This window comes from Mastomys coucha, unplaced genomic scaffold, assembly GCF_008632895.1.
Source record: "Mastomys coucha isolate ucsf_1 unplaced genomic scaffold, UCSF_Mcou_1 pScaffold15, whole genome shotgun sequence".
In the NCBI taxonomy this organism is placed as follows: domain Eukaryota; kingdom Metazoa; phylum Chordata; class Mammalia; order Rodentia; family Muridae; genus Mastomys; species Mastomys coucha.
In genome coordinates, this window is record NW_022196897.1 from 91,389,563 (window position 1) to 91,413,964 (window position 24,402).

Here is a 24,402-nt window from a genome sequence, read left to right on the forward strand (position 1 = left end):
TCTAAAAATTGTTCTTATTTTGGGCTTATACCACAGTAAGAGCCAAGATTTTAAACTCTATTAAATACTAAACAAACAAACAAACAAACAAAAAAAGAGAATAGTTCTCGATATCCTGGGGTTTTTGTTATTCCAAATGAATTTGCAAATTGCTATTTCTAACTCTATGAAGAATTGATTTGAAATTTTGTTGGGGATTGCAATGAATCTGTAGATACAGATCTGAAAGATACAGCAAGATCTGTATCTTTCAGCAAGATAGCCATTTTTATTATATTCATATTGCCAATCTATACACATGGGAGATCTTTCCATCTTCTGAGATCCTCTATGATTTCTTTCTTCAGAGAACTGAAGTTCTTGTCATACAGATCTTTCACTGAGAAGCTCTGCCAGAGTCTGACAAATACAGAGGTAGATGCTTGCAGCCAAACATTGGACTGAGAACAGGGTCCCCAATGGAGGAGTTAGAGAAAGGACTGAAGGAGCTGAAGTTTATTTTATGTTATTTGTGACTATTGTGAATGGTGTCATTTCCCTAATTTCTTTCTTAGCCTGTTTTTCCTTTGAGTAGAGGAAGGCCACTAATTTGCTTGAGTTAATTTTATATCTAGCTAATTTGCTGAAGTAGTTTATCAGATTTAGGCATTCTCTGGTGGAATTTTTGGGGTCACTTAAATATTCTATCGCATCATCTGCAAATAGTGATAATTTGACATCTTCCTTTCCAATTTGTATCCCTTTGACCTCCTTTTCTTGTCTAAATGCTTTGGGTAGGAACTTGAGTACTATATTGTATAGGTAGGGAGAGAGTGGGCAGCCTTGTCTAGACACTGATTATATTGGAATTGCTTCAACTTTCTCTTCATTTAGTTTGATGTTGGCTACTGATTTGCTGTATAATGCTTTTACTATGTTTAGGTATGGGCCTTGGATTCCTGATCTTTCCAAGACTTTTTGCATGAAAGAGTGTTGAAGTTGTCTAAGGCTTTTTCAGCATCTAATGAGATAATCGATCATGTGTTTTTTTTTTTTTCTTTGAGTCTGTTAATATAGTAGATTACGCTGATGAATTTCCACATGTTGAACCATCCCTGCATCCCTGGGATGAAGCCTATTTGATCATGATGGATGATTGTTTTGATGTGTTCTTAGATTTGGTTTGTGAAAATTTAATTGAGTATTTCTGCATTGATACTCATAAGGGAAACTGGTCTGAAATTTTCTTTCTTTGTTGGGTCTTTCTGTGGTTTAGGTATCAGTGTAACTGTGGCTTCAAAGAAAGAAATGTGTAATATTCCTTCTGTTTTATTTTATGGAATAGTTTGAGAAATATTGGAATTAAATGTTCTTTGAAGGTCTGATTGAAATCTTCAGTAAAACCATCTGGCCCTGGCCTTTTTTTTTTTTTTTTTTTTTTTTTTTTGGTTAGGAGACTTTTAATGACTGCTAATTCTTTAGGGGTTATGGGAGTGTTTAGATGGTTTATCTGATCCTGATTTAATTTTGTTATTTGGTATCTGTCAAGAAAACTGTCCATTTCATCCAGATTCACAGACCACATGAAGCTCAAGGTGAAGGAAGACCTTCTTAGAAGGGGGAACAAAATACTCACGGGAGTGAATATAGAGAAAAAGGGAGCAGAGACTGAGGAAAAGGCTATCCAGAGACTGCCCCATCTGGGGATCCAACCCATATACAGTTACTAAACATAGACACTATTGTGCATGCCAAGAAGTGCATGCTGACAGGAGCCTGATATAGCTGTCTCCTGAGAAGTTCTGCCAGAGTCTGACAAATACAGAGGTAGATGCTTGCAGTCAAACATTAGACTGAGAACAGGGTCCCCAATGGAGGAGTTAGAGAAAGGACTGAAGGAGTTGAAGAACAACAATATAAACCAACCAGACCCCCAGAGCTCCCAGGTACTAAACCATCAACCAAAGAGTACACGTGAAGGGACCCATGGCTCCAGCTGCATATGTAATAGAGGATGGCCTTGTTAAACATCAATGGGAGGAGAGGCTCTTGGTACTGTGAAGGCTCAATGTCCCAGTGTAGGGGAATGCCAGGGCAGGGAGGCAGGATTGGGTGGGTGGGTATTTTGAGACCTTCATAGAAGCAGGGGAGAGAGTTTGTGCTAGGGGGTTTCCAGAGGGGAAACTGGGAAAGGGGATAACATTTGAAATGTAAATAAATAAAATATACAATAAAAAAAAAAGAGTTAACTGTTACCCTTGCAGAGTATCTGGGTTTGATTCCCAGCAACTGTATGGTGGCTCACAATCATCTGTAAGTCTAGTTCCAAGGGACCCAACATCCCTCTGGTTTGTGAAGGCAACAAGCATGCACATGCTTGATACATGTACATACATGCCAAACACTCATGTACATAAAGTATTTAAATAAACCTAAAAAAAAAAATCCTGGCTACTTTCCGCCTATGTCCTGAGAACTTGGATGGGGTTAAGTTTGAAGGTAATGGTTCGATTTGTTTAGCAGAATTTCTTCAGGATAGAATGGTGTTCAGGCTAGTGCTAAGAAAACAGCTGTGATTGTTAAGGAGACCAGCATCACATGGGATGTGAAACCTATTTTGTTGCAAGGGGACAATAGGAAAGTGTTTTCTTGGGATAAGTCCAGAAAAACTGGTACAAGTCTGGCTCACAGGAGTAAAACTAGCAGCACAACTAGAAACACTGTATTTATCTTCTTCATAGTACTGGTTTTGTAGGCATAAAAGAGGTAAGACAGAGGGGTCATGGAAAAACAGCTAAGGACATAAACCATGTGGCAATGACAGAGACCCCGCTGATAGGCCTTAAAAGGACAGTAAGTAAAGCTGTGCATTTGAAGTTTCAGTTGCAAATGAGACCCAGAGATATTTGAGATGCCAGGACCATGGGATGCTCTCCAAGGAGAACTATGTATAAACCTATGGTAGTATTTGTGTGCTGAGGTGGCAGAGTTGGAGGGTTGGAACTATCCAAGGCCTTTTGGAAACTAGCCAATTGCATTATGGACCCTAAATGCTGAACATGGAGCTGTAGAATTTGGCTTTTTCCTGTCTTGCTTTGGTGGATTATTTAATGTCTCAGTTCTTCCATTTAAAAACAGCAAATGTGACTTGGCAGTGGTGGCATATGCCTTTAATCCCAGCACTTGGTAGGCAGAGGCAGGTGGATTTCTGAGTTCGAGGCCAGCCTGGTCTTCAGAGTGAGTTCCAGGACAGCCCGGGCTACACAGAGAAACCCTGTCTCAAAACAAACAAACAAACAAACAAACAAAAAACAACAACAATAAAACAAAAAAACAAACAAAAAACCCAGCAAATGTTTTCTATGTGCTATTATATGTTGGAAGTATAACTTATTCTTTAGTTTTCAGGAGTATGCAGTTAAGATATTAGATTTTTAAGTGTTAAGTTTTGTATAGACTATGAAGACTTTTAAAGTTAGATTACAGTTTATATTATGTGAAAAATATGAGACTTTGGGAAATAACTATTTAATCTACTAACATTCCATTCAAAATTATCTCTTTTCTAATTACTCAAACACCCCAAGATTACTTATTTTCCCATTATTATTTATAACTGACAACTAAAAATTGTTTTTTGCAAGGCTTTCAATTTATTCATCCACTATTTCTAAACATTTCCTATGACAATAGAGCTTCTACATAACTGAAAAGATTAAACAGTCATAATCAGGTAGTTTCAACAAATAAGTACACACTAATGTAAGTAGTGCTAAAAGACTATAGAGCTATAAGGGAAGAATATCTACTGTAAAGACATGGAGAATTAAACAACAGCTATGAAAGATTTTCTACAAGAGATACCTGGCATGGGATAAAAAAAAAAAGAGAGAGAGAGACTGGTACTTTGGTGGATTTAAAAGGTCTGAGTCACTAACATGATACATGATTAAAGACTCTGTGTGTGTGTGTGTGTGTGTGTGTGTGTGCGTGTGTCATTTCTTTTCCTTTCCTAGTTTTCCCTCTGTTTTCCTTTATTCTCCTTTCCTCTTTTCTTTCCTTTCCTTCCTTACCATTACCTTCTCTTCCCTTTCCTTTTCTTTTTCCTTTCTGGTACTTTGGACTAAACCCAGGACCTTGCACATCCTAGGCAACACCTTTACTACTGAGCCAAACTTCCAGCCCCTAGTCTTAATTTAAAGAACATTGCATCTTGTGTTGACACAGAACATAGATAGTTCTAAGTCAGATCTATTATGTTCAAGTTTTTATATCAGTTAATTATGGAAAGAGAATGGGAAACGTCTGTAAGAAAACACTAAATATACAGACACCTTAAAATGCTATTATAGTAATTTCATCAAAATGGTCAATTATGGCACAAATTAGAGAAACAGTAGTAAAACTGGAGAGTACAAAGAGTTAAAAATATTTTAAAATGTAAAAGCCATCACGACTTAATGATTATGTGAAGATAAAAATACTATGGAAATGATAAGAATCAACTCTTAGACATGGACAGCAACCCCAGGAGTCATTTGCTTGGTGAAGTCAGTGCCTTGGGGGGATTACAGGGCATTCTCAAGCCTTATAGCTTGAGTCCCACAAATGGAAGTAAGAAACTTAGTATGAAGCTGAACTTTGACTAGTCCTGAGTATGCACATTCTACTTGAGGAGGCCTGTCCATTGCCGATGTGTAGGCCTGCTCTGCTGATGTCCTCTCACTGTCAATACAGGTTTTCATGTGTGTAATTTTACTCTTCATTTTCCAGTCTGTTCTTACACTTTAAATCTTTTTCATACCTCTCACATCTACAACAGCATTTACATGTTATACATATGTTGTATGTTGTCATGTCCTCTGCTATCAACTTCTAGTTCAAAGCTAATAAAGGGTTGAATCCAAGATTTCTGTTGCCTAACAGTGCTCACCACAATTGCTCCAAAACAGATGTGAGGTGATTTGGAAAAGAGCACATTCAGTTCTGGTTATCTTGTCTCGGTTAGTGCTTCAGCATCACTGTATGGTACCACGATGAAATAAATTAAAAATATAAAAAGCTTCTTTTAAAAAAAGCCAGAAAGTAAATATTTGAACTTGTGGAACATATGGTGACTGCTGTAACCATTTAACCTTGACTCTGAAGCACAAAGGCAGCAACAGAAATTATACAAAAGTAAATTAACACAACCCTCTCCAGTCAGCTTTATTATGAGAGGTAGGTGGCTTCCTAGTAAGTGCATAAAAAGAATATTCAAAATTTATGTTTAGAAGAAAAATGTAGCTCAACAATTTCAAATGGGTTGAAAACATCATATGATATTTTAATATCCCACGAGAGAAAACCCTGCAAGCTCTCAGTTTTCTAATATCATAAGAAATATTAGGTTAAAATTATAAAGCATGTGATGGGTCAGTCCTGAGGTAATTCACATAGTCCTGTTTCCTGGTCTTTCACACCATTTTAATATTCAGTGAATGCAACAGAACCTGTGACTTTCTACTAAGCAAGGGAATGGAGCCAAGGAGACAGGCTAACTCTTGTGTCCTAAGACTGCAACATTAACTACCTTGCTGAAAGACATTCTCTCTTGATAGTTTTCAGGAAAACGGAAGTTATCTTGTGAAATGCCCTGTGGCTCATATAGCTAGCAAAGATCTGAACATTGCTTGACAGGGATGTGAGCCCGGAAGCTATTTGTCCACAATCATATACTCAGATAAAAAAAAATCTAGCCATGGCCTATAGCCACTGTAGAATTCTAAGCTATGATTAGACCTTTGACCCACAGAAAAATGTGTTTTGTTGTAAGCTATCAAAGTTTTGTTATTATTGGTATACAGTAATAATTAAAACAAAAATATTCTTACAACTATAGGCAGTCTTCAACGTACTGTGGTTCAACTTAATCTTCTAACTTACAATAACTCCACAGAGAAGCATCTGTATTTGTAGCTAACTGGCCAACAACATACCTATGTTACTTTTATAATTAAAATTATGTAATATGGGCTACTTTAAAAATCAATATTCACAATGTAACATATTTTTATCAATGACAACTTCTATAAAAACCTGTTTTGATAATCAGCATCTCTACAAATAGATGGAGATCCATTATCTGCTAACACTTCCACTTTTAAGTTGTTGCAAATTTCCCTGAGTAACAAATGATCTGAAGCAATTTCAGTGCAAATCATGTCAAAACCTGTTTGAGTATTGTTATGGTTTTGGTTTGAAACATTCCCTCAAATGTCATTTATCATAGGCTTGGTCTTCAATGTAGTGGTGTTCAGAGATGAAGCCTTTGGAGGGCAATTAAATAATAAGAGCTCTTCATCTTCAACATATCAATCCATGGATGGACCCCCAGTTGTACGGACTATCAAGAGATGATGGAAATTTAGTACGTGGGACCTCATTGGAGGAAGGTTCCTGGGTGCTTATGTGTGAAGGACATACTGTGCTGTGCCTCCCCCTTTCCATTTCCTGAGTAAAGTGGGACGAACAAGCTCCTCTGTGGTACCATCTCACTGCACTGCATTCTGCCTCACTTCAGGCCCATATCAAAGGAGTTAGCTGGCCATATGCTAAACACACTAAAACTATGAGCTTTCTTCTTTATTAGTTGATTTTCTCAGTTGTTTTAAAAGAATCAAGTTTGTATTATGAAATTTACCTTTGGTAGTTTACTCCTCATAGGATGGCCTTCTATATATTCCTATTTAGCTACTTTGCAATATTCTGAAAATTTGACTTTTTCATAGGCTTTTTGGAGTTTTGTAGTAACACTCACTTGTTCTAGTTTCCATAGTTACACTTCATTTGAAACGATAAATATACTGCTTTGAAAAGCCACAGGTACACGTCACACATACAACTGCCTTGAAAAGTAAAGAATAATCTAGTTCATGAGAAAATGGTTTACCAATTCACAACAGAGACAGGAGAAGGCTCAGAGGATAGAGTACCTACCACATACGCAGAAAGATCTGAGTTGGGATTCTTGGCACCCATACAAAAAAGCCAGTTGTAGTGATATTCATTTGTAACTCTAGTACTGGGTGTAAAACAGCAATCACTGGTCAGGAACATTACTAACTGTGAGCTTCACGTTCAGTGAAGAAACAGTATCTCAAAGTGTAATGTGGAGAGGAACCAGAGAGACAGCTCAGAGGTTAAAATCACTTGCTCCCCCTTCCAGAGGTAGATTACCAAAACACACAACCATCTGCATTTCCAGTTCTAGAGACTCTAACACCTTTTTCTGGTTTTCTGAAGTACTGCATACACATGGGGCATCACAGGCATACATGCAGACAAACAGCCCTACACATAAAACAAAAATGCATTAAAGAAATAACATTGAGGATAATCAAATTAGACACCTGAAATAGACCTCCACACATACACACACCCAGGCACTCACATGTATGTATGTAAATAACTACAATACACTCGTACTAGCTGGCCCCAAACACAGAGATCCACCTGCCGTGGCTTCCAGAGTGATGGGTTAAAAGGTATATGCCACCAGGCCTGACAAAGTGATCATATTAAATAAAGAAAGAAGTATACATAAAGCACTTTACATAATACATGACCTACAGCAAAACCAAAATGATGGACAATTCTCCAACTATCCTTCAGCAATTAAGCAGAGACAGGTAATGAGATGTTATAGATAACTGAATTATCCAGGAATTTAGCTTCACTTGATAAATGCTGTATGTATGAGAAAATCTAAGGCCCATCACTTTGTAATATAATCCCTGTTAGAGAAAATCTTCCAAAAACATTTATAACAGTCCCTTGCTATGTAAAAAACAAAAACAAAAACAAAAAAAACAAAAAAACATACTTATCTTTATTGGTGCCTGGTACTAATAAATGTCTACTAGATCATTATATTTTATAGCCTCAGTTTCCTGACTATAAGTTTTATTAAATGTGGACTCATCTATCAATTTTAGGCAATGAAAGAGAAATGTCACTCCATGAGGTATATCAAAAAGACATGGGGAAAACAAGGAGTCATCCTATGATTCCCATTTAGGTTAGGGAAAATCTGAATTGTTAAAACAGGTCTTTCCAATTTTAATGGGAACATGTAAAGAGGTAGGCTGGCCGATTTAAGACTAAACTAGAAACAGCAGATATGTTGCAAATACATAGGTTAAACATAAATAAATAAGTGCTTTCACTGGGGAATACATGATGCTCACTATAATTTGAAGACTATGATCTATACTGAAATATGCCATATTGGGCTGTATATTTTAAGAAGAACTTTAAAAAACTCATTTAAAAAATGGACAAATATCTAGCCTACTTTATCACTTTTTATTCAATTAAACAATAACAATATATTTGTAATGTATTACACATCTATACATGCATATATATATAGTATGCATTAATTCTCCCATTTATCAAAATTAATCACTAAAAGTCATCTCTTAATACTGAGAATTTATTTTTTTCCTAAAAAAGCAACTGACATTCTGCTTTAAACTTAATTAAATTTAAAAAGTGAAGAAGAAGCATTTTTAAATGTTAGGAGCTACATTTTCAGGTATGTCTGTCCACTTCAATTTTGAATTAAAAAAGTACTGTACAAGTTCCAATCTGACTTTACATCTGTAGGAAGCTCATCTTTTAAATATTCAGTTTCAGAGTAAGAAACTCATGAAACCATTAAGAACAAACAGAACTGGTTGGAAGGATCACAACATGTATTTTATACTAACCAATCAGAAGAAGTGTTCCAACAGCTAACCCTCCACCTGAAAATGACACAAGAGAAGAAATTAATCACTAACTTTTTGGATTAGATCTCACCAAGAACAGGTATCTCAATAGCATTAGAAACTGCCGCTGTGAACAATATTTCAATTATTTTTGCAATACTTTACTCAGTGGCTTATTGATATAATTATATGTTAGTAGAGTTACTTACTATACATATTTACATTCATAATTTGTTATAGTGTTCTCCTTTCTCCTGACATAACCAGGAGGCACTCAATACAGCTGTGGTTAAATACTGTAATGTTATATTTAATGCTTGTTAAATTAACTCAATAGCCAAGACCATGTGTACAGTGAATGCTAAAAGTTCTACTTTCAAATTGAGTATGTCTCATAGGAACTAAGAATCCTACTTATTTTTTAGAAAACTTATATCCAAAGTCTAGAAATGTTTAATATAAAATTAACTCTTGTCAATTCAAATAAAAGGAAAAATAAAACATATTTTCATTAATATTAGAATGTGTTCTTTTAAGTATATGAACTAGGCTAATATCATGAATATATAATTCAAATGGTGAGTCATTAAAATTAACTTTTAAGATATTGGAACTATGCTAAAGTGGTAAGGGAGTCCATTATGAAAATCTTGCTGTTCATCTCATTTGTAAAAGTTTTAATACTTGAAATTAATGTCTCAAAACTAACAAATATACTTTAAAAACACATCTAAAGAATGACTACAAATATATTTGTTGTATTATTCTAAAAACATTCAAAGCTGTTGGACGATTGAAGACTGTTTTTGGTAAGGTTTGTTTGTATGAGTACAAAATCATAATACATTTTGAAGATTAATAAAAATCTCTTTCCCAAAATATTTTGTAATGGCAAATACCATGTGGAAAATTTTAATATGAAAAGATTGCTTAATACTGTTTTCCCCCTGTACAAAAAGCGTATCATTGTTTTGTCAAATAATCTAAATCTATTATCATGTTTCCATAATTGAAAAGCCTGTGGTATATACAAATTCGTAGTGATATCTGAAATAATTTGAAGAAGTCTGTAATATTTCAAAATCAATAGTGACAGCTATTTGTGAATGCACATGCATGTGTGCTGCGAGACATGTATAGTCCAGGCTGGCTTCAATTTACTAAGTAGCTGAGAATGAGGCTTCAGTCAACTCTAGATCATTTTGTTTCTATCTGCTGGAAGAGCCCTGGGATTTGCAGAATTTTAGCTGGATTAGACTAAATTCTTAATTTAAGTCTGAGCTACATAAAGTCCACTGCTAACTTTCACATTTAACATTTTGCATTCTATTTTCCTTTATATGGAAAAAAACCAAACTTTTAATGCTTTTATGGTCACTCTCTTCATGTTTTAGAAGATAAAATTACACTGTGGTGTCCAAGCCAGAGTTAATATTGTAAAATGGTTGGCTGATTTTCCTGGTCTCCCTCTTTGATCTACTTCACTTTCATAGGTAACTTCCAGTAGAAGTTAAAGGTAAAGGACTTCTAAGTTTGAGATAGGATCTCACTTTTTAGCTCAAGGTGGGCTGGAACTCAAAAAACATTCTTGCCTCAGCCTACTGAGCACTGAGATTACAAGCATAAACTACCATGTCTGACTATTTTTCTCCCTGTCTTTTTTAAGGTTCATGGTGGGATGAGGCAGTATTTCCCAATGAAATGAAGGAGCATGTAAAACACAGCATGCTCAGTAAGAGATCTTTTCGCTATTTCTGCAATTATTTTCATAGTAGAACACACCTCTAAGTGTGTATTATTACTTGGTAAGTCATGATGACTGTAGGAGTAAAAAACAATGAGGAATTAGCTAAGCAAAGCGTCATGTACATCTGACATAGGAGGAAGGTTGTTTTCTGGAAAAATGATCTAACAATGCTCTTTTTCTACTAATTCAGGCAAATGTCACTCAAAAATTATAAATCTTATGTCTATGAAAATCTTGGTTGTTGGAAATTTTGAACAGTCTTAAACTATCAATAGGGATAAACCAAATGACTTTTGACAGCCAAGTTAATATCTTATTAGGACTTCTCTTAAAATATTATTTTTTTCTTTTTTCCCAATGAGCTCCAGTGTGCAATTCACTTTAATTTTAGACTAGTGTAAATAATAGAGGTTCTGTAGGAGTCCCTGAAAATGTTATTGCCAGAAGAGAAATGAACTGGCAAGAAGGAAACCTGGTTCTTCATGACTTACTTAGCCAGGCTGGGTCAAACTTAAGAGTCTGACACCAGGTAGTTAATTTTAGACATAGTCAAGAATAGTATAATTTGGTAAAAAAGTACTTCCTTGTAACATTTGTCTCAATTCCACGTCTACAATAAAGCTTAAGGTGTGACTGCATTAACTCTCTTGCAAATTTTATGTGACACAACCTCTACCGTGAAGATAACTACAGCTTTAAGAGCCTAGGATCTGGAGTGGTCCCTGACCTAGACAGCAGAGAGGTCACCTGGCTAGAACGTGAATATGTAGATAACACTACACTGTGGTCCCCTAGCCAGAGTGATTACTATAAAAAGGTTGGGTGATTTTTCTGGTCTACCTCTCTAATCTACTCTTCCTTATAGGATTTTCAGTGGACTAGAAGGTAAAGGTGCTCAGGCAGAGGACCATGTGACACCTCCCTTAAGGATTTTTTTTTTTTTTAAATTGGCTAAGAAGCAAGGCTCAATATACGGGTGTAGGGAAGAAGCATTTAGGATAAGTATAACAGTCTAAAGTGGTCAAGCCCTACAGTTAGCACAGATTACCAAACTATTAATGACATCCACTAACAGCCTTCTGAGTGAGAAGCAGGTATACATATCCCTTCCTTGAAGAGACAAATCTACATGTTTAACATTCTTTTTTGTTTTAAAGATTTATTTATTTATTTTATGTATACAAGCACAATGTAGCTGTCTTCAGACATACCAGATTCCATTATAGATGGTTGTACATGTTTAACATTCTTGGTTTCTCTAATGGTTATCTGTGAGCACAGGAACTGTATGACCCCTACAGGGATCATTGTGAAGATAGGTCCATATGGAATAAGTTTATTGGTCATATAAACTTAAGGGTTATTATTATTATTATTATTATTATTATTATTATTATTATTATTATTATTTTGAGACAGGGTTTCTTTGTGAAACCTTGGCTGTCCCAGTACTAGCACTGTAGACCAGGCTGGCCTCGAACTCACAGAGATCTACCTACCTCTGCCTCCTGAGTACTAGAATAAAAGATGTGTTCCACTATCACCTGGCATAAACCTAAAGTTTTAAAATAAAGCTTTTGCTGGGCATGGTATCACATGCTTCTAATCCTAGTACTTGGGAGGCTGAGGCAGAAGGACTGCCAGAAGTTTAAAGTCAGCTGGGCCTAGAGACTTTGTCTCAGAAACAAAACCAAAAGCAAAATAAATTTAAGGAAACAAAAACCTCACAATCTTTTTTCAAAATACCATGGAGTAAAATATTTCTTTACATCTTTCTTGATACACTAAAGTTGTAGATGGACTTTAACCCAAAGCTTGAATCAATATATACTCATGACTCCTCCAAAATAAATAAATAGATAAATGAAGTATCCTTAATTATCAAATTAATGCTGCCTGTGAAATGAGATTGTGGGAATATTGTTAACTTGTTTATGTCTTAAGTTATCCAGTATTCTGGCCTAGGATTAAGACAATTGCTGACTGGGCAAATATGGAAACCAGAGCTATGACTAGGGATAATGGTTCTTGAGAGTAAATCATATGAAATAGCTTTATATAATAATAGAAAGATATATTTTCTTTAGTTGTATAGCTACCTAAAATATAATTAAAATTGTCAAATATACAGTTCAAGCTTAATGTATATCATTTCACACTACAGATGACAATATACTGAACAAACCAATTGTATTTAACATCAGTTTTGAAATCAGTGGCTACTACAACCTTCTACAAAGAACTTCTGCTGGACTTTATTTAGCACAAACTAAATACACCTACTATTCCTTTGACTGCCAAAACTGAATAAATTCTGAACAGAATAGGGGTTAATGAGCCAAATCTTCTAAGTCATGCTTCCTTCAAGAACCTCTCAAGACTGCCTACAATTTTTCCTTGGAAATTCCTAAAATATCTATCCAGCCAGGTTCTTTTCCTTTTCTAAAATGTATATTATTTAACTATATTGGCTTCAAATAATAATATAAATGCCCTGAAAGAGACAAAGTTGAAAGCCTAGATTATTGGGCTGGATACATAGCTGAGTGGTTAAAAGCACTTGCTGTTTTTGTAGAGGATCCAAATTTGATTCCCAGAGCCCACATGAGGTCACATACAACCACCTGTAACTCCAGCTCCAGGAGATTCTATGGTCTCTTCTGGTCTCTGGGGATAACTTGTACTCATGTAGAGTCCACACACATACATAATGAAATCCTCTAGACTCAGAAAGTCTAAATGGAAATTTGTAAAATTGAAACATTGCCAATTTGGGGAATATATATGAAAATCCAATAATAAAATGACTGGGTCATGTTCTTTAAAATGATGAAAAAAGAGAATTTTCAAATCTGTAAGATATCTTGACATAAACAATGAAGGTAATGAATTACCAAATAGCTAGCATTCAATCAGTCGATATGATGGGTTTCAAATGTATTTGCAATTATGTTTGAAATTACCCTGACATCAGGTGGCAGCAGGAAAGTTTCACTGTACCACAGAGTGGGTATAATGCAATATTACTTGTTATTTAGTCACAATGTTACAACATTCTCAATATCCCACTATTACTACATTTTATCACAATAGGGTCATACAAAGCTTGCCACCATCTGAATCAAATAACTTTTGAAAGTAACAGCTCAAGTTATGAGATTCCTGTGGTTATCTGAATACGTATAAGCAACAGATGCTTCACTTCCAAACATTTTAATGAAAAACAAATGTAAATTTTTGCTTCAGAAGACATATAGGACAGGAAACCAAGTTACAAAAATGTCATTAAGAAGTTAACAACTGAAATATATCTGGGTATATTTATTATTCCAACTATAGCAACTCCTATTATTACAACTATCTGAATTTCTATGTACTTTGCAAACGAACTGCAATCATGCAAAACAAACATTTCAGCAATTGCTATTATTTTAATTTTCTTAGTGAACACTAATTTTTAGCATGTTAGACTCAAATACTAAACTCCTCCACTCTTCAAGCATTTCTGAAAATTTCAAAATGATTGTTCAAGTGTGTGTCTCCATAGAAACACAGATGAAAAGGTGCCCTCAGTTCTTTTTGGCAGGTGTGAAGAGACTATAATTAAATATATAATCTTAAGTTCAGTAAACTATCAAAACTACTTGAAAATAGTTCTCAAAAACTAGCAGTAGCTGTGGTATAAGTGCTTTGATGATTAAATCTGAAGCTAAAGATGAGTTCGGATGGTCTGGAGTTTTGTGACTACTCATACCATTAAATGTCTGAATCAATTTTTGGAGCTCAAATGTCAAACTCCACTTTTCATACTTCACTATTTCTTATTTAAGCTTTTTTCTTCTTCTTTCAACCAAGAGCTCATTAAGAACTTACTGAGTGTCAGGCTCTGGTCTAAGCACACTTTGCAATTTTTTTAATGAGGAAACGAAGGTACAATACTGAAAATGAAGTCCTTTTGTTTGAACAGTTTGATTACTATCAACTGAACAAAGGGAACTATCCCCCATTTAGTTAAGAATATAGACATTTAAGGGTAGAAAAGATAAGTTAGATCTGCTGTCACTAAAGCTTACAGATTAACTTCTGTCTGGATGAGTGTTCATTAAAACTGGTAAACTTTTCTAAGCTTTGGGTTCAAAACTAGGATAACTGAGGCCAAACAGGAAAAAAAAAAGTGAAATAAATAATTGCCAACTATGCATTTTGCATCATGTTTCTAGTTTCATACAATTATATCAAACTACTGAAACAATTATATCAAACTACTTTAAATTTATGTAGAAAACAATCAAGGTATGTTTAGAACATGAAATCATAGAATCAAGAAACCATGCTGTTCCGGATAAGTTCCTTGTCTTGTTATTTTCCTCTTTGCTAAACTCACTTGAAAAGCCTGGAGTATAACTCAGAGAAAATGCCAAGTGAAGAACAAGAAGAAGCAATGGCAAATGCAATATATTATGCAAATGTACCAGATTTAAAGGACATATAATAAACACTACCAAAAAGGGTTACAAAATGTAAACACACATCTGTTTTTATGAAGCAGCATTCAGACAGAAACGTAGCCTGTCCTCCTAACCTAACTAGTCAATCCTTTCAACAAATCAGTTCTATGAAGCAAGTATATCCTTCAGAAGACTTTGCATTAAAAGATTTCAGAGATGATAACAACATAGCTGAGAAACTCGGAGGGGGGGGGGCGGACGTGTAGATCTGAATATCAAGGACTGTCATTTCTTTGAGTCAACAGGCATCTTTAATATCCACTCTTTAGAGCCACACCGCTTTACGAGTTAAGAAGAACACTAGCCAGGTGGCGGAAAAGAGGGCAATATTTTCAGCTTTTTTAAAAGAAACCCTCTTTAAAGCTAAAAAGTTTTGTGGGTTAGTCCGGCTTTAAGCTACCCAGGGTTGGAAGGAAGGTGTCCTAAGATACGAGCAGAGGATCCTTCCTACAAGCCAATTCCTTATCACATACGTTTCTTTTTCATTAGTAATCATTTTAGGGTAAAAGCGTGTAGGGAGTCCATGGTCATCTGGAAATGAGGTGCTGGGCAGAGCGGAGTAAGGAGTCTGGGTCTTAAGGCAGACTTAGCGCACAGCTCTTGACACCTACATGCACGATTCCTCCCCAGTCTTCCTCTCTGTCAGAGCAGGCTATCCAGACCATGCTTGTGAAGAGGAGACGGGAAAAAGGAAATGGATGCGTGGGGCCGGGCAGGGCATGGGGATAACGAGCTGCCCAGAGGTCCCTCCCCAAGTTTTCCCTGGAATGCGCCCACATCTTTATTCTGAACCGACCTAAGAGCTGGTCCAGGGCTGGGAGCCCGGTTGACACCAGCAGTTGTCCATTCCGCACCGACGGTCGCGTGCCCGCAATGGACAGCAGCCGAGGGCCCCCTCCGGGCCCTCCAGAGGCCTTGCCCCTCCTCTGGAAGCTAGAGGTACCGCTCTGGCCGGCCTCGGAAGCCACAGACCCGGAGCTGAGGGTACTCGCGCCGCAGGTGTCTGCCGCCGCCATCTTGAAGCTCCTACGCTGACCCAATCGGAACGCTGTGAACTCGAGCGGCCGACCTGTCAGAGCCAGCCCCAAAGTCCCGCCTACCCACCATTGTAGCCAATAGAACCGAGATGTCCTTGCCGGCCAACCAATCGCACGGCCTATTGCTGAAAAGTGCGGTACGTAAAGCCGGAGGTCTGTACGCGGCCCAGGTGAACCGGTTCCCTCTGAGTCCTGGGTGAGGAACTTCTGTTGGTGTTTGGGGCCGCAGGTGGGTACAGTCCTTCGGCGTTCATGGTTTGCGGGTGCCTACGTTCCTGAGTTAAAAGAAAAGGAAAGAGAATCGGTTTGCCCTCAAGGCGTTTTAAACCACTGCGAGTTGGCGCTCGCTTCTTCCTGGCTGTTTAGCAAAGAGGAGAGGCGCCTCTCTTGCGTCTCTCACCTCTCTGGTTTCTAAGGAAAGTTACACCCCCCACCCCCCCATTCCTACCACCCCCACCACTGCCCCTCCTCGATACCATGGTTTCCCCGAATGATTGTGCTCTCCGGAAAGGAGTAACGGTGACTTCAGTGTCTGGTGAGCTCTTGGGCTTAAGGCAATGAGAACCGAGGGTTAGGTGGGTTGGATGGTAGACTTGACTTAGAAACTTCCTTTCATGAACTTCGAGACCACTGGGCTTTCTTCCCCACTCTCACAGACTATACCTTTCTGACAGGTCCCCGTGAGCAGCTTTTCTTAATTTTAATTAGTGTTTCTGGAAATCTCGGAGGGTCTTTCCTAAGCAGTGTGAATGGCAAGTGTTACTCTGACAACCTTGTTCACACATTTAATTGTCACTTCTCTGAAGCAGCTGCAAATAACGGAGACTACTTGAAGTTTTTCTCCCCCTAAATCTGAGTAGTATTAGATTTATTTGTACCTTTCTTTTTCTTTTTCTTTTTCTCCCCCCCCCCTTTTTTTTCTTGACACAGGGTTTCTCTGTGTAGCCCTGACTGTCCTGGAACTCACTCTGTAGACCAGGCTGGCCTCGAACTCAGAACTCACCCTGCCACTGCCTCCCAAGTGCTGGGATTAAAGGCGTGTGCCACCACCACTCGGCTGTTCCTTATTTTTCTAGTAATTTGAAATCTGAATGAAGAGGGTTCCTACTATACTATGAGATTTATTTGTGGTAGAAAAAAAAAACCATGTAATTCAGAGCTGATTTTTGCTTTTTTCAAATGAGAACTGGAGGAGGAATTGGTTAAGTGATTTCTAGAAGACATCCAAGATAAGCAATGTTTGAACTAAAAAAGACACCCAAGTCAATACCTGTGTCACTGAATTACTGCTGACAGTGATGGATGATACATGATACAGGGATTGATTGATTGATTCATTCATTCATTCATTTTGAGACAGGGTCTCACTACGTAGCCCTGTCTGGCATATAACTCACAGAAGTCTGCCTGCCTTAGCCTTCTAGTCTTGAGACTTACAGGTGAATGCCATCACAACATTATTTATATTTTTTTCTTTCCTTTCCCTCTTTTCCTTCCTCCCTCCCACTCTTTCTTGTTTCCTGCATCATATTCAGGCTTGGGCAGGAGCCTGTAATCCCAAAGAGTTGGAAAAGGAGAATCAGGTGTTCAGGGTTAGCATCAGCAAGACAAATAAATAATAACAAAAAAACCCAAGTCAAATAATAAAGAATCATCTTTGGGGGCAGGGAAGGGAAGCAACAAACCTTGTGGTTTTGCAACACATCAAAGATTTGATAGAAGTTGCTTGTTTTCATTTCAAATATGTCACCAGTGTGTACAGTACATGCCTTTATAGTTTTAAGGCACCCAGATAACTGCTGAGCACTTGCTTTCTGCTTAAACCTAGTCTTTGATTTTTATACAATCTTGTCATTTTATTAAAATGGTGGATTCCTTCTCTAATAGCAAATAAAGAATTCCTATCCTACTTCCCAGTCTTTGTAGTGTAGATGTCAAGATCCTTTTAGGCAGATAATATATTTTGTTTTATTTGATTAGCCTTCATTATTCTCAGTGAAAACCAACACCAGTTAGAGTCACAGCAGGAAATAAGAACAATTATCATATGTTTGTGTTTGGTATTGAGTGGATATCTCTGAGACCAAATAGTAATTTAGGTTTGGCAAACACTAAATTAATAAAGACTCTTTTGAGTCTACTCATCTCTTCCATGAGTAAACCATGAGATCTGGCATTAATGGTTGAGCACAGCTTTGCTAGAAGTTGAAATTTTAATTTCAAATAGTTTTTGTATGTTACAGCATGGTCTTCCTTTTCCTTTGAGCCATTTAGAAGTGCTAGTTATGTGGCACTTCTTTATGTTGCCCCACAGAAGTAAATGGCAGGTGGACGGTTCCACAGCTCTCAGCTTGTGTGATAGCTTCTACCTTTCTCTGTTCTATATACTTTAATTTCTAAAACCTTTCAAGGTCTCTAGTGTGGTAACGCTCCTCACTGTCTTCAGTGTTTACTTGTATTAGTTTAAAAACATTCTATTACTTGAGAGCAATTTTTGAAGAAGTATTATTAAACTTGTCATTTTTGATGCAGACTCTCCTGTAGGCATGACCCTGGGAAGAGAAGTGTGTTCTACATACACTCTCTTTCAAGGTAAAACACCCCATATCCTAGTGCCAAAATCTACAAGAATTTCCTAGGACTGCCATAATGAACTGACAGAAACTTGGCTGTTTGCAGACAATGTAGTTTTTCAGAACATCAGAGGTACAAAATATCATCAGGATGACCTGAGTCCCATCCCTAGGACCCATGACGTAGAAGGAGAGAACCAATATGAGCAAGCTGTCCTCTGACTTCTCTTGCCGTAGATGCTATGACAGGCATGCACTTACCTCCCAATAAATATATGTTTCATAATATACCAGTACCCTTCATGCTAATATTAGTACTAGCGAGTGCTAAAAAGATAAATTTCTTTCTTTCAAACTTTATATTGCAAGTTGTTAAGATATTGTATATGTGTGCATGACACATTAATAATACTAAAATCCTATTGTCTTAAAAAAGTTTGTTGCTTAATATATACATTATTATTAGAATATTAATATATATTAAAATAGTGGTGGTCCTTAACTGATTGAAACAAGAGTGAAATGAAATTTTGGTGATTGGATATTGACTCTAAAATGTTTAGGGAAGTCTCAAATAGAATAATTATAAGTGTAGAATAAATATAACTGTATTTGAGACTTGCAATACAATGAGATTCAGATTAGTTATATTGCCTCAAATAGAATGAATATATTTAAGCAGATAAAATCCCTCTGAATTATATGTATTTGAAGTTGGATAAGTATCTTATATGTTGTGAACTCTGAAAAGCCATATACAAAGCAAACTTTCACATTTCACATAGGAATACAGACAAAATAATTTGTGTCTTTAAGTCATAAGAACTGATGCAGTATTATAGCTAATTGTATCATAGGTTTTAACATTAAAATATTTTGCCTTTCAATTGGTCATGATATTTTTCACAACAGCATTATAAAGTATTTAGTACTATGTTTCAATTTTATGATTAGCCATTCATGGTGGTTCACCATCTTTAATCCCAGTACTCTGGGGGCAGGAAGATCTCTGAGTTTGAGACCATACTGATATGGTCTACAAAGCAAATTCCAGGACACTCAGAACTACACAGACTATGGAGAGAGACTCTGTCTCAAAAAAAAGTTACATTAGATATGCATACTGACCTGTAAAAGCAAAAATGTGGCTAGCTGCCTTATCAACTCCTATAAATCTCTGACCACAGTTTCATATTTTTTTATATAGCCTATTATGTCTTCCAATTTCTTCCTTCTTAAATTCTCTTTTGAATAAAAGACTTTAATAGCCCCATTTAATAAAGGTCCAATGGTATTGAATATCCAAATTCAAGACTCCTGCTGCCCCACGAAAAGGAAGACACAGCTCACTGAGAAATATCTACTCCTACTTTACAATAACTTACCCAGCACTGGTCAGAGAAGCTTTCACATAGGCAACTTTGATTTACTGCTTTAGGAATCGGAATCCATGGATGACTCACACACACTTTGAGACCTCCTTCAGATCTGGGTTTTCCTGGAAACCTACCATAAAGTTGAACAAATTGAAGAGGAGACCTATGGTAAGTAGACTTTTTAGAATTCAAAACACCCCTTGTTTTCCTCTGTGGGTTTCATATTCAAGTTAAATTCTTGGCTGTTGTAAGGCTGCTCCCTGCTGGACAAAATGTGACTTTCTAAAGAGCACTAAAGGCACTAAATAGGTGAGTAAAGAACTGCTTGGTGCCCCGCCCCCGTGGGGGGGGGTGTTATATTCACAGTAGTGCTAGACTGTTGCCACCAGGTTGACAATCTACTGAAGTCTGATGGGAAGGCTGATCTTCTCTGTTTCCTTGTTTATTGGTTGTCTCCTGCTTAGGGGTGTGTAAAAGTTATAAAAGCATATATTGAGGAATACCTGTCAATATGGGCCTTAAATGACTTTCTCAATTGTATGTGCTTTGTGTGTGTGTGTGTGTGTGTGTGTGTGTAAGACAGTATACAGTTACAATAATGATAGTTGTAACAATTTTACTTCCATATGCTATTGGAGAGAAAATGATTTGTGTCTACACAATACCGTTTCCCAGTAGTTGAAAGTACTTCAGTATAATTTAAATTAGATCGTATTGGATCTATTTTGAATGAGCAGCTTGTGTTTTATGTTTTAATGTACTGGTAATTAAACGTTACTTGGTCTCTACCCTGTTCCAGCCGCCATGTTTGCTAGAACATATGGAGCATACCTACACAGAGTGACAGTAGATCAGACTTCAAATATTTTATCTGCAGCTAAGCTATCATAGACCCTTATTATATATGTATGCAAAAGTCCTAAAATTGATTTAAAGCATATGTGAGAAGAAAGAAACTATCGTCCTACCTTCAAGCAAAATTTTTTTGGGGAGTACAACCTGCACAGAATTATCTGGTTATCCAGGATTTTTAATGTAAGTGTACATTTTTTTTTGTAAAAAAAGAAAAAAAGAGGCAGAAATAACATTCAATACATAAGTGAAAGTGAAGCAGAAGAATTGAACTTATATTCTTTCAAGGCCTCCTATATTATAGCTGTTGTGAAATCCATACTTAATTGGAATTATGAAGAACTAGTCATAGTAATAGTTCTTTGTTATTAAAATACTGTTTTTACCAAGAATGTAAATTGTTGTTAATAAGAGAATGAGCCTTTTTTCTTTTTCAGCAAGAATGTAATATCACAGATAATACATAAGTTAAACTTAGCAATATATAATATAAGGTTATAAACATAGGGAAATATATATGGGTAATTATGTGATACCTATACAGCAAACCCAAACCACCATATCCCCAGAACATCACTCGTACTCCCCTGCACTAATGTTCTCTCTCTCTGCCTCTCCCATCTCTTCTCTCCCATCTTCTATCTCCTTCTACATAACCCTAGTTATGGGAGTCTATTGATGGTTTCACATTCCTGGACTCATTCCGAGACTATTGGCTATACTTTACCATGTCTGGCTTAGTCTCCCTTTTTTTAAGAGGTAACAAATATTCTACCTTTTATTGTAACCACTTAAATTATTTTTATATAATTTTTAATTTTCATATGTGCTCCTCAGCAATGTGTTTATATTTTGCCTCTTTTTCTTATAAAATAACATCTATTTTCTTATTTCATTCACATTTTGGTTTTTTAAAAACTTCATATTGATTCTTTGTGAGTTTCACATTATGCATCCCATCCCACTCATCTCCGCATCCCTTTATATTAACCCTCCATCCTTGCAACCTCCCATCAAAAGAAAAAAAACAAACAAAAAAACCCAGAACATCTCACCAGGGAAGCTGTTGTGTGTCAGTGTGTCACACAGTACACCCTTCTGTCCATACATCTTTACTTGCAAATGCTCATTGCAAGGAGTTGTTAGTCTGGTTTGAGGCCTCTGGCTTCTGCTATGCTATCAATACTGGATCCTCACTGGAACTCCTCTTGGCTGTCATGTTGTTGCCCTACAGCTTTGGATCTATAGGATCAGCCCCTTCAGAGGCTCATGCAGTTCATTGATGGGGTAGATGTTGACTCTGAGCCTGGGTCGTAGCTCCCAGGAGTTGGTCAGCCTGCCAGCTCTCCTGCATCCACACCACCAAGGCAAGCTCTCCAGCTCACTGCCCTGGCTTGCTTACCCATTGGTGTAGCCAGCAAGGGGCAGGGCCAACTTTCTTGCTCTCAAGTCTCCAGGCTGGCTTACCTGTCCCCAAGCCACCAGGGCTACTGGCATTTGTTGCAGCCCTTGAGGGGTGGGGCCAGCTTTCCTAAGCTTGGCAGTCAGTGAGGAGCAGGGCCAGCTATGTTGCATCCCTTGAACATCAACATGGTCCCAGGCAGCAGCCCAGACCAGAGATATCCTCATGGTTTTTGGTAAAATGAACCACAGACTTCAATACAGACCCCTGCTGCTGCATAGCTGAGAACCCAGATGTGGCCCTCAGATGCAGCACAGGCCCAGGCAGACTTCACCATGACCTTAGGTGACAGACAGGGCAGGCTACTTACATCAGGCTGTTCACTCCCTCCTTGTACCTCCATAGTGCTCAAACCCTCCTGCTTCTCTTTCTCTCCCATCTCTCCACCACATGCATGCACATAGTAGTGGCTCCCACTGTAGGTAGACCTCTGGATGCCTTCTGCCTGCCTGTGCTTCCTAGTGTGGTAGCAGGTGGGCCTCTGGGTCAACATTGTGATTTACAGGGTCATCCATGAAGTGTGTTACGTTCTTCATTCTTTCACATTATCCCTTTGCTGTGACTACAAATTGAGACATTTGGAGATTATTTGGTGTGTCTACTCTTAGACAATTATAAAAGTCATTGCAGTGAAAATTTTTTAAAAATCTTGGATGCTGTCACTTTTTTTAAATGTAGAAGTGGATGACTTAGTGATTTTTTTTTTTTTTTTTTTTTTTTTTTTTTTTTTTTATAAACCACATTGACCCATGTGGTCAGTGTGCAGATACAGGAGAGGCATTTTGTAATCATTGTATAAGATCACTCCATGGCACCTGCTGGTCACTTTCCCCTTCCTCCACAAGGATAACCACTCACCTGACTTCATTGTGGGGATTACCTTTGTTATGTATTAATATATACACACATATATTGGTAATTATACTATATAGCTTTTGTGTCTACTTTCCTTTGCTCAGTATTATTATATTGTGAGACTTGTTGACCTTATTACAGCTAGGTATAGTTTATTTTCATTGCTGTATCTCAGTATATGGACAATAATTGTTAATTCATCACTCGTACATATTTGGGGAGGTTTTATATATTGTCACTATGAACATGCAACAGTGTATCCTGTGTGTGTGTGTGTCTAGGAGTGAAAGCTTGTGTAAATTCACATCCAGGTTTACATAGTCTGTTATCTTCTAAGATAGCTGTGCTTGTTCACACATTGCATGAAGATTTCCAGGTACGCCACACATTTTCTAGGGTTTGAATTTATTTTTTTACTTTTCAAGTTCTAGTGCCTATGAAATCATTGTATTTGTAATTTATACTCTTGAGAGTACTTTTTTCATATGTAGATTGGCTATTTGGCTGTTTTTCTTGTACAGTGCCTGACTTTCTCCTTTGCACACTCTCTTATTTGCTGTTTCTCTTTGACTGGCAGTTTTTTTATGTATTCAAAATATGAATTTATAATTGAGTATGGACTCTGATTTCCCTTACTCAGATTTGTTCTTCAGTTTTCAGTGGTGTTTTTGAAGGACAGAAGCCTGCAGATTTAAAGTATATCAGTTATGTTTAGTCCCTTTCCTTGTTTAAGACGTATTTGTGCATTCCAAGGATGTGATATATGTGACGTTCTCTAAGCATATTTTTGTTGTGTTCTGTAAAGTTCTTTTCTTTTGTTTTATTGTTTCCAGTCTACACAGAGCTGGGATCAAGCTCAAGGCTTCAGGCATGCTAGGCAAACACTCTTATTAACTGAGCTACATCTGCAACTGTTGTTCTGTTCTTTAGACTTCTCATTCTAGACTGTATTTTCTTGTGAGGCAATTTTGCTTTACTGTTTGGACTCAAGACTATCTTTGGAGAAAGAGCCACACAAAGTGGAGTTAGGTGGTGAGGTGTCATAGTCATGTACTTTGTTCTTTTTTTTTTTTTTTTTTTTTTTTTTTTTTTTTTGTTGGTCTTTATTTTTTTTTTATTAGATATTTTCTTTATTTACATGTCATATGATTTCTCCTTTTCTAGTTTCCCCTCCAAAAAACCCCAAAAAACAAAAAACAAGAACAAACCCCTGTTGCCTCCCCCCTCCCCATGCTTGCCACCCTACCCTCTCCCACTTAT

General features: G+C 37.1%; 2 protein-coding genes across 16 annotated transcripts in view; one reads left to right on the forward strand and one right to left on the reverse strand.

The window, feature by feature from the left end:
• Positions 1–16,074, reverse strand: part of Elp4 (elongator acetyltransferase complex subunit 4) — a 203,089-nt gene extending 187,015 nt beyond the window's left edge. For 3 of the 4 annotated variants that reach the window (XM_031371262.1, XM_031371264.1, XM_031371265.1), the window contains exons 1-2: positions 15,784–16,040; positions 8,733–8,768 (exon numbers count right to left, since the gene is read on the reverse strand). In XM_031371262.1, the coding sequence (XP_031227122.1) occupies positions 8,733–8,768; positions 15,784–16,003 (256 nt within the window). In that variant the 5' untranslated portion in view covers positions 16,004–16,040. Of the gene's footprint in view, positions 1–8,732; positions 8,769–15,783 lie in introns of all 4 variants that reach the window. The other variant, XM_031371263.1, reaches the window with a different exon arrangement.
• Positions 16,075–16,121: 47 nt separating this feature from the next.
• Positions 16,122–24,402, forward strand: part of Immp1l (inner mitochondrial membrane peptidase subunit 1) — a 60,086-nt gene continuing 51,805 nt past the window's right edge. For 8 of the 12 annotated variants that reach the window (XM_031371268.1, XM_031371274.1, XM_031371272.1 and 5 more), the window contains exons 1-3: positions 16,122–16,253; positions 20,036–20,141; positions 20,773–21,008. The gene's annotated coding sequence lies outside the window, so the exon portion shown is untranslated. The remainder of the gene's footprint in view (positions 16,254–20,035; positions 20,142–20,772; positions 21,009–24,402) is intronic. The other 4 variants (XM_031371271.1, XM_031371270.1, XM_031371276.1 and 1 more) reach the window with 1 other exon arrangement.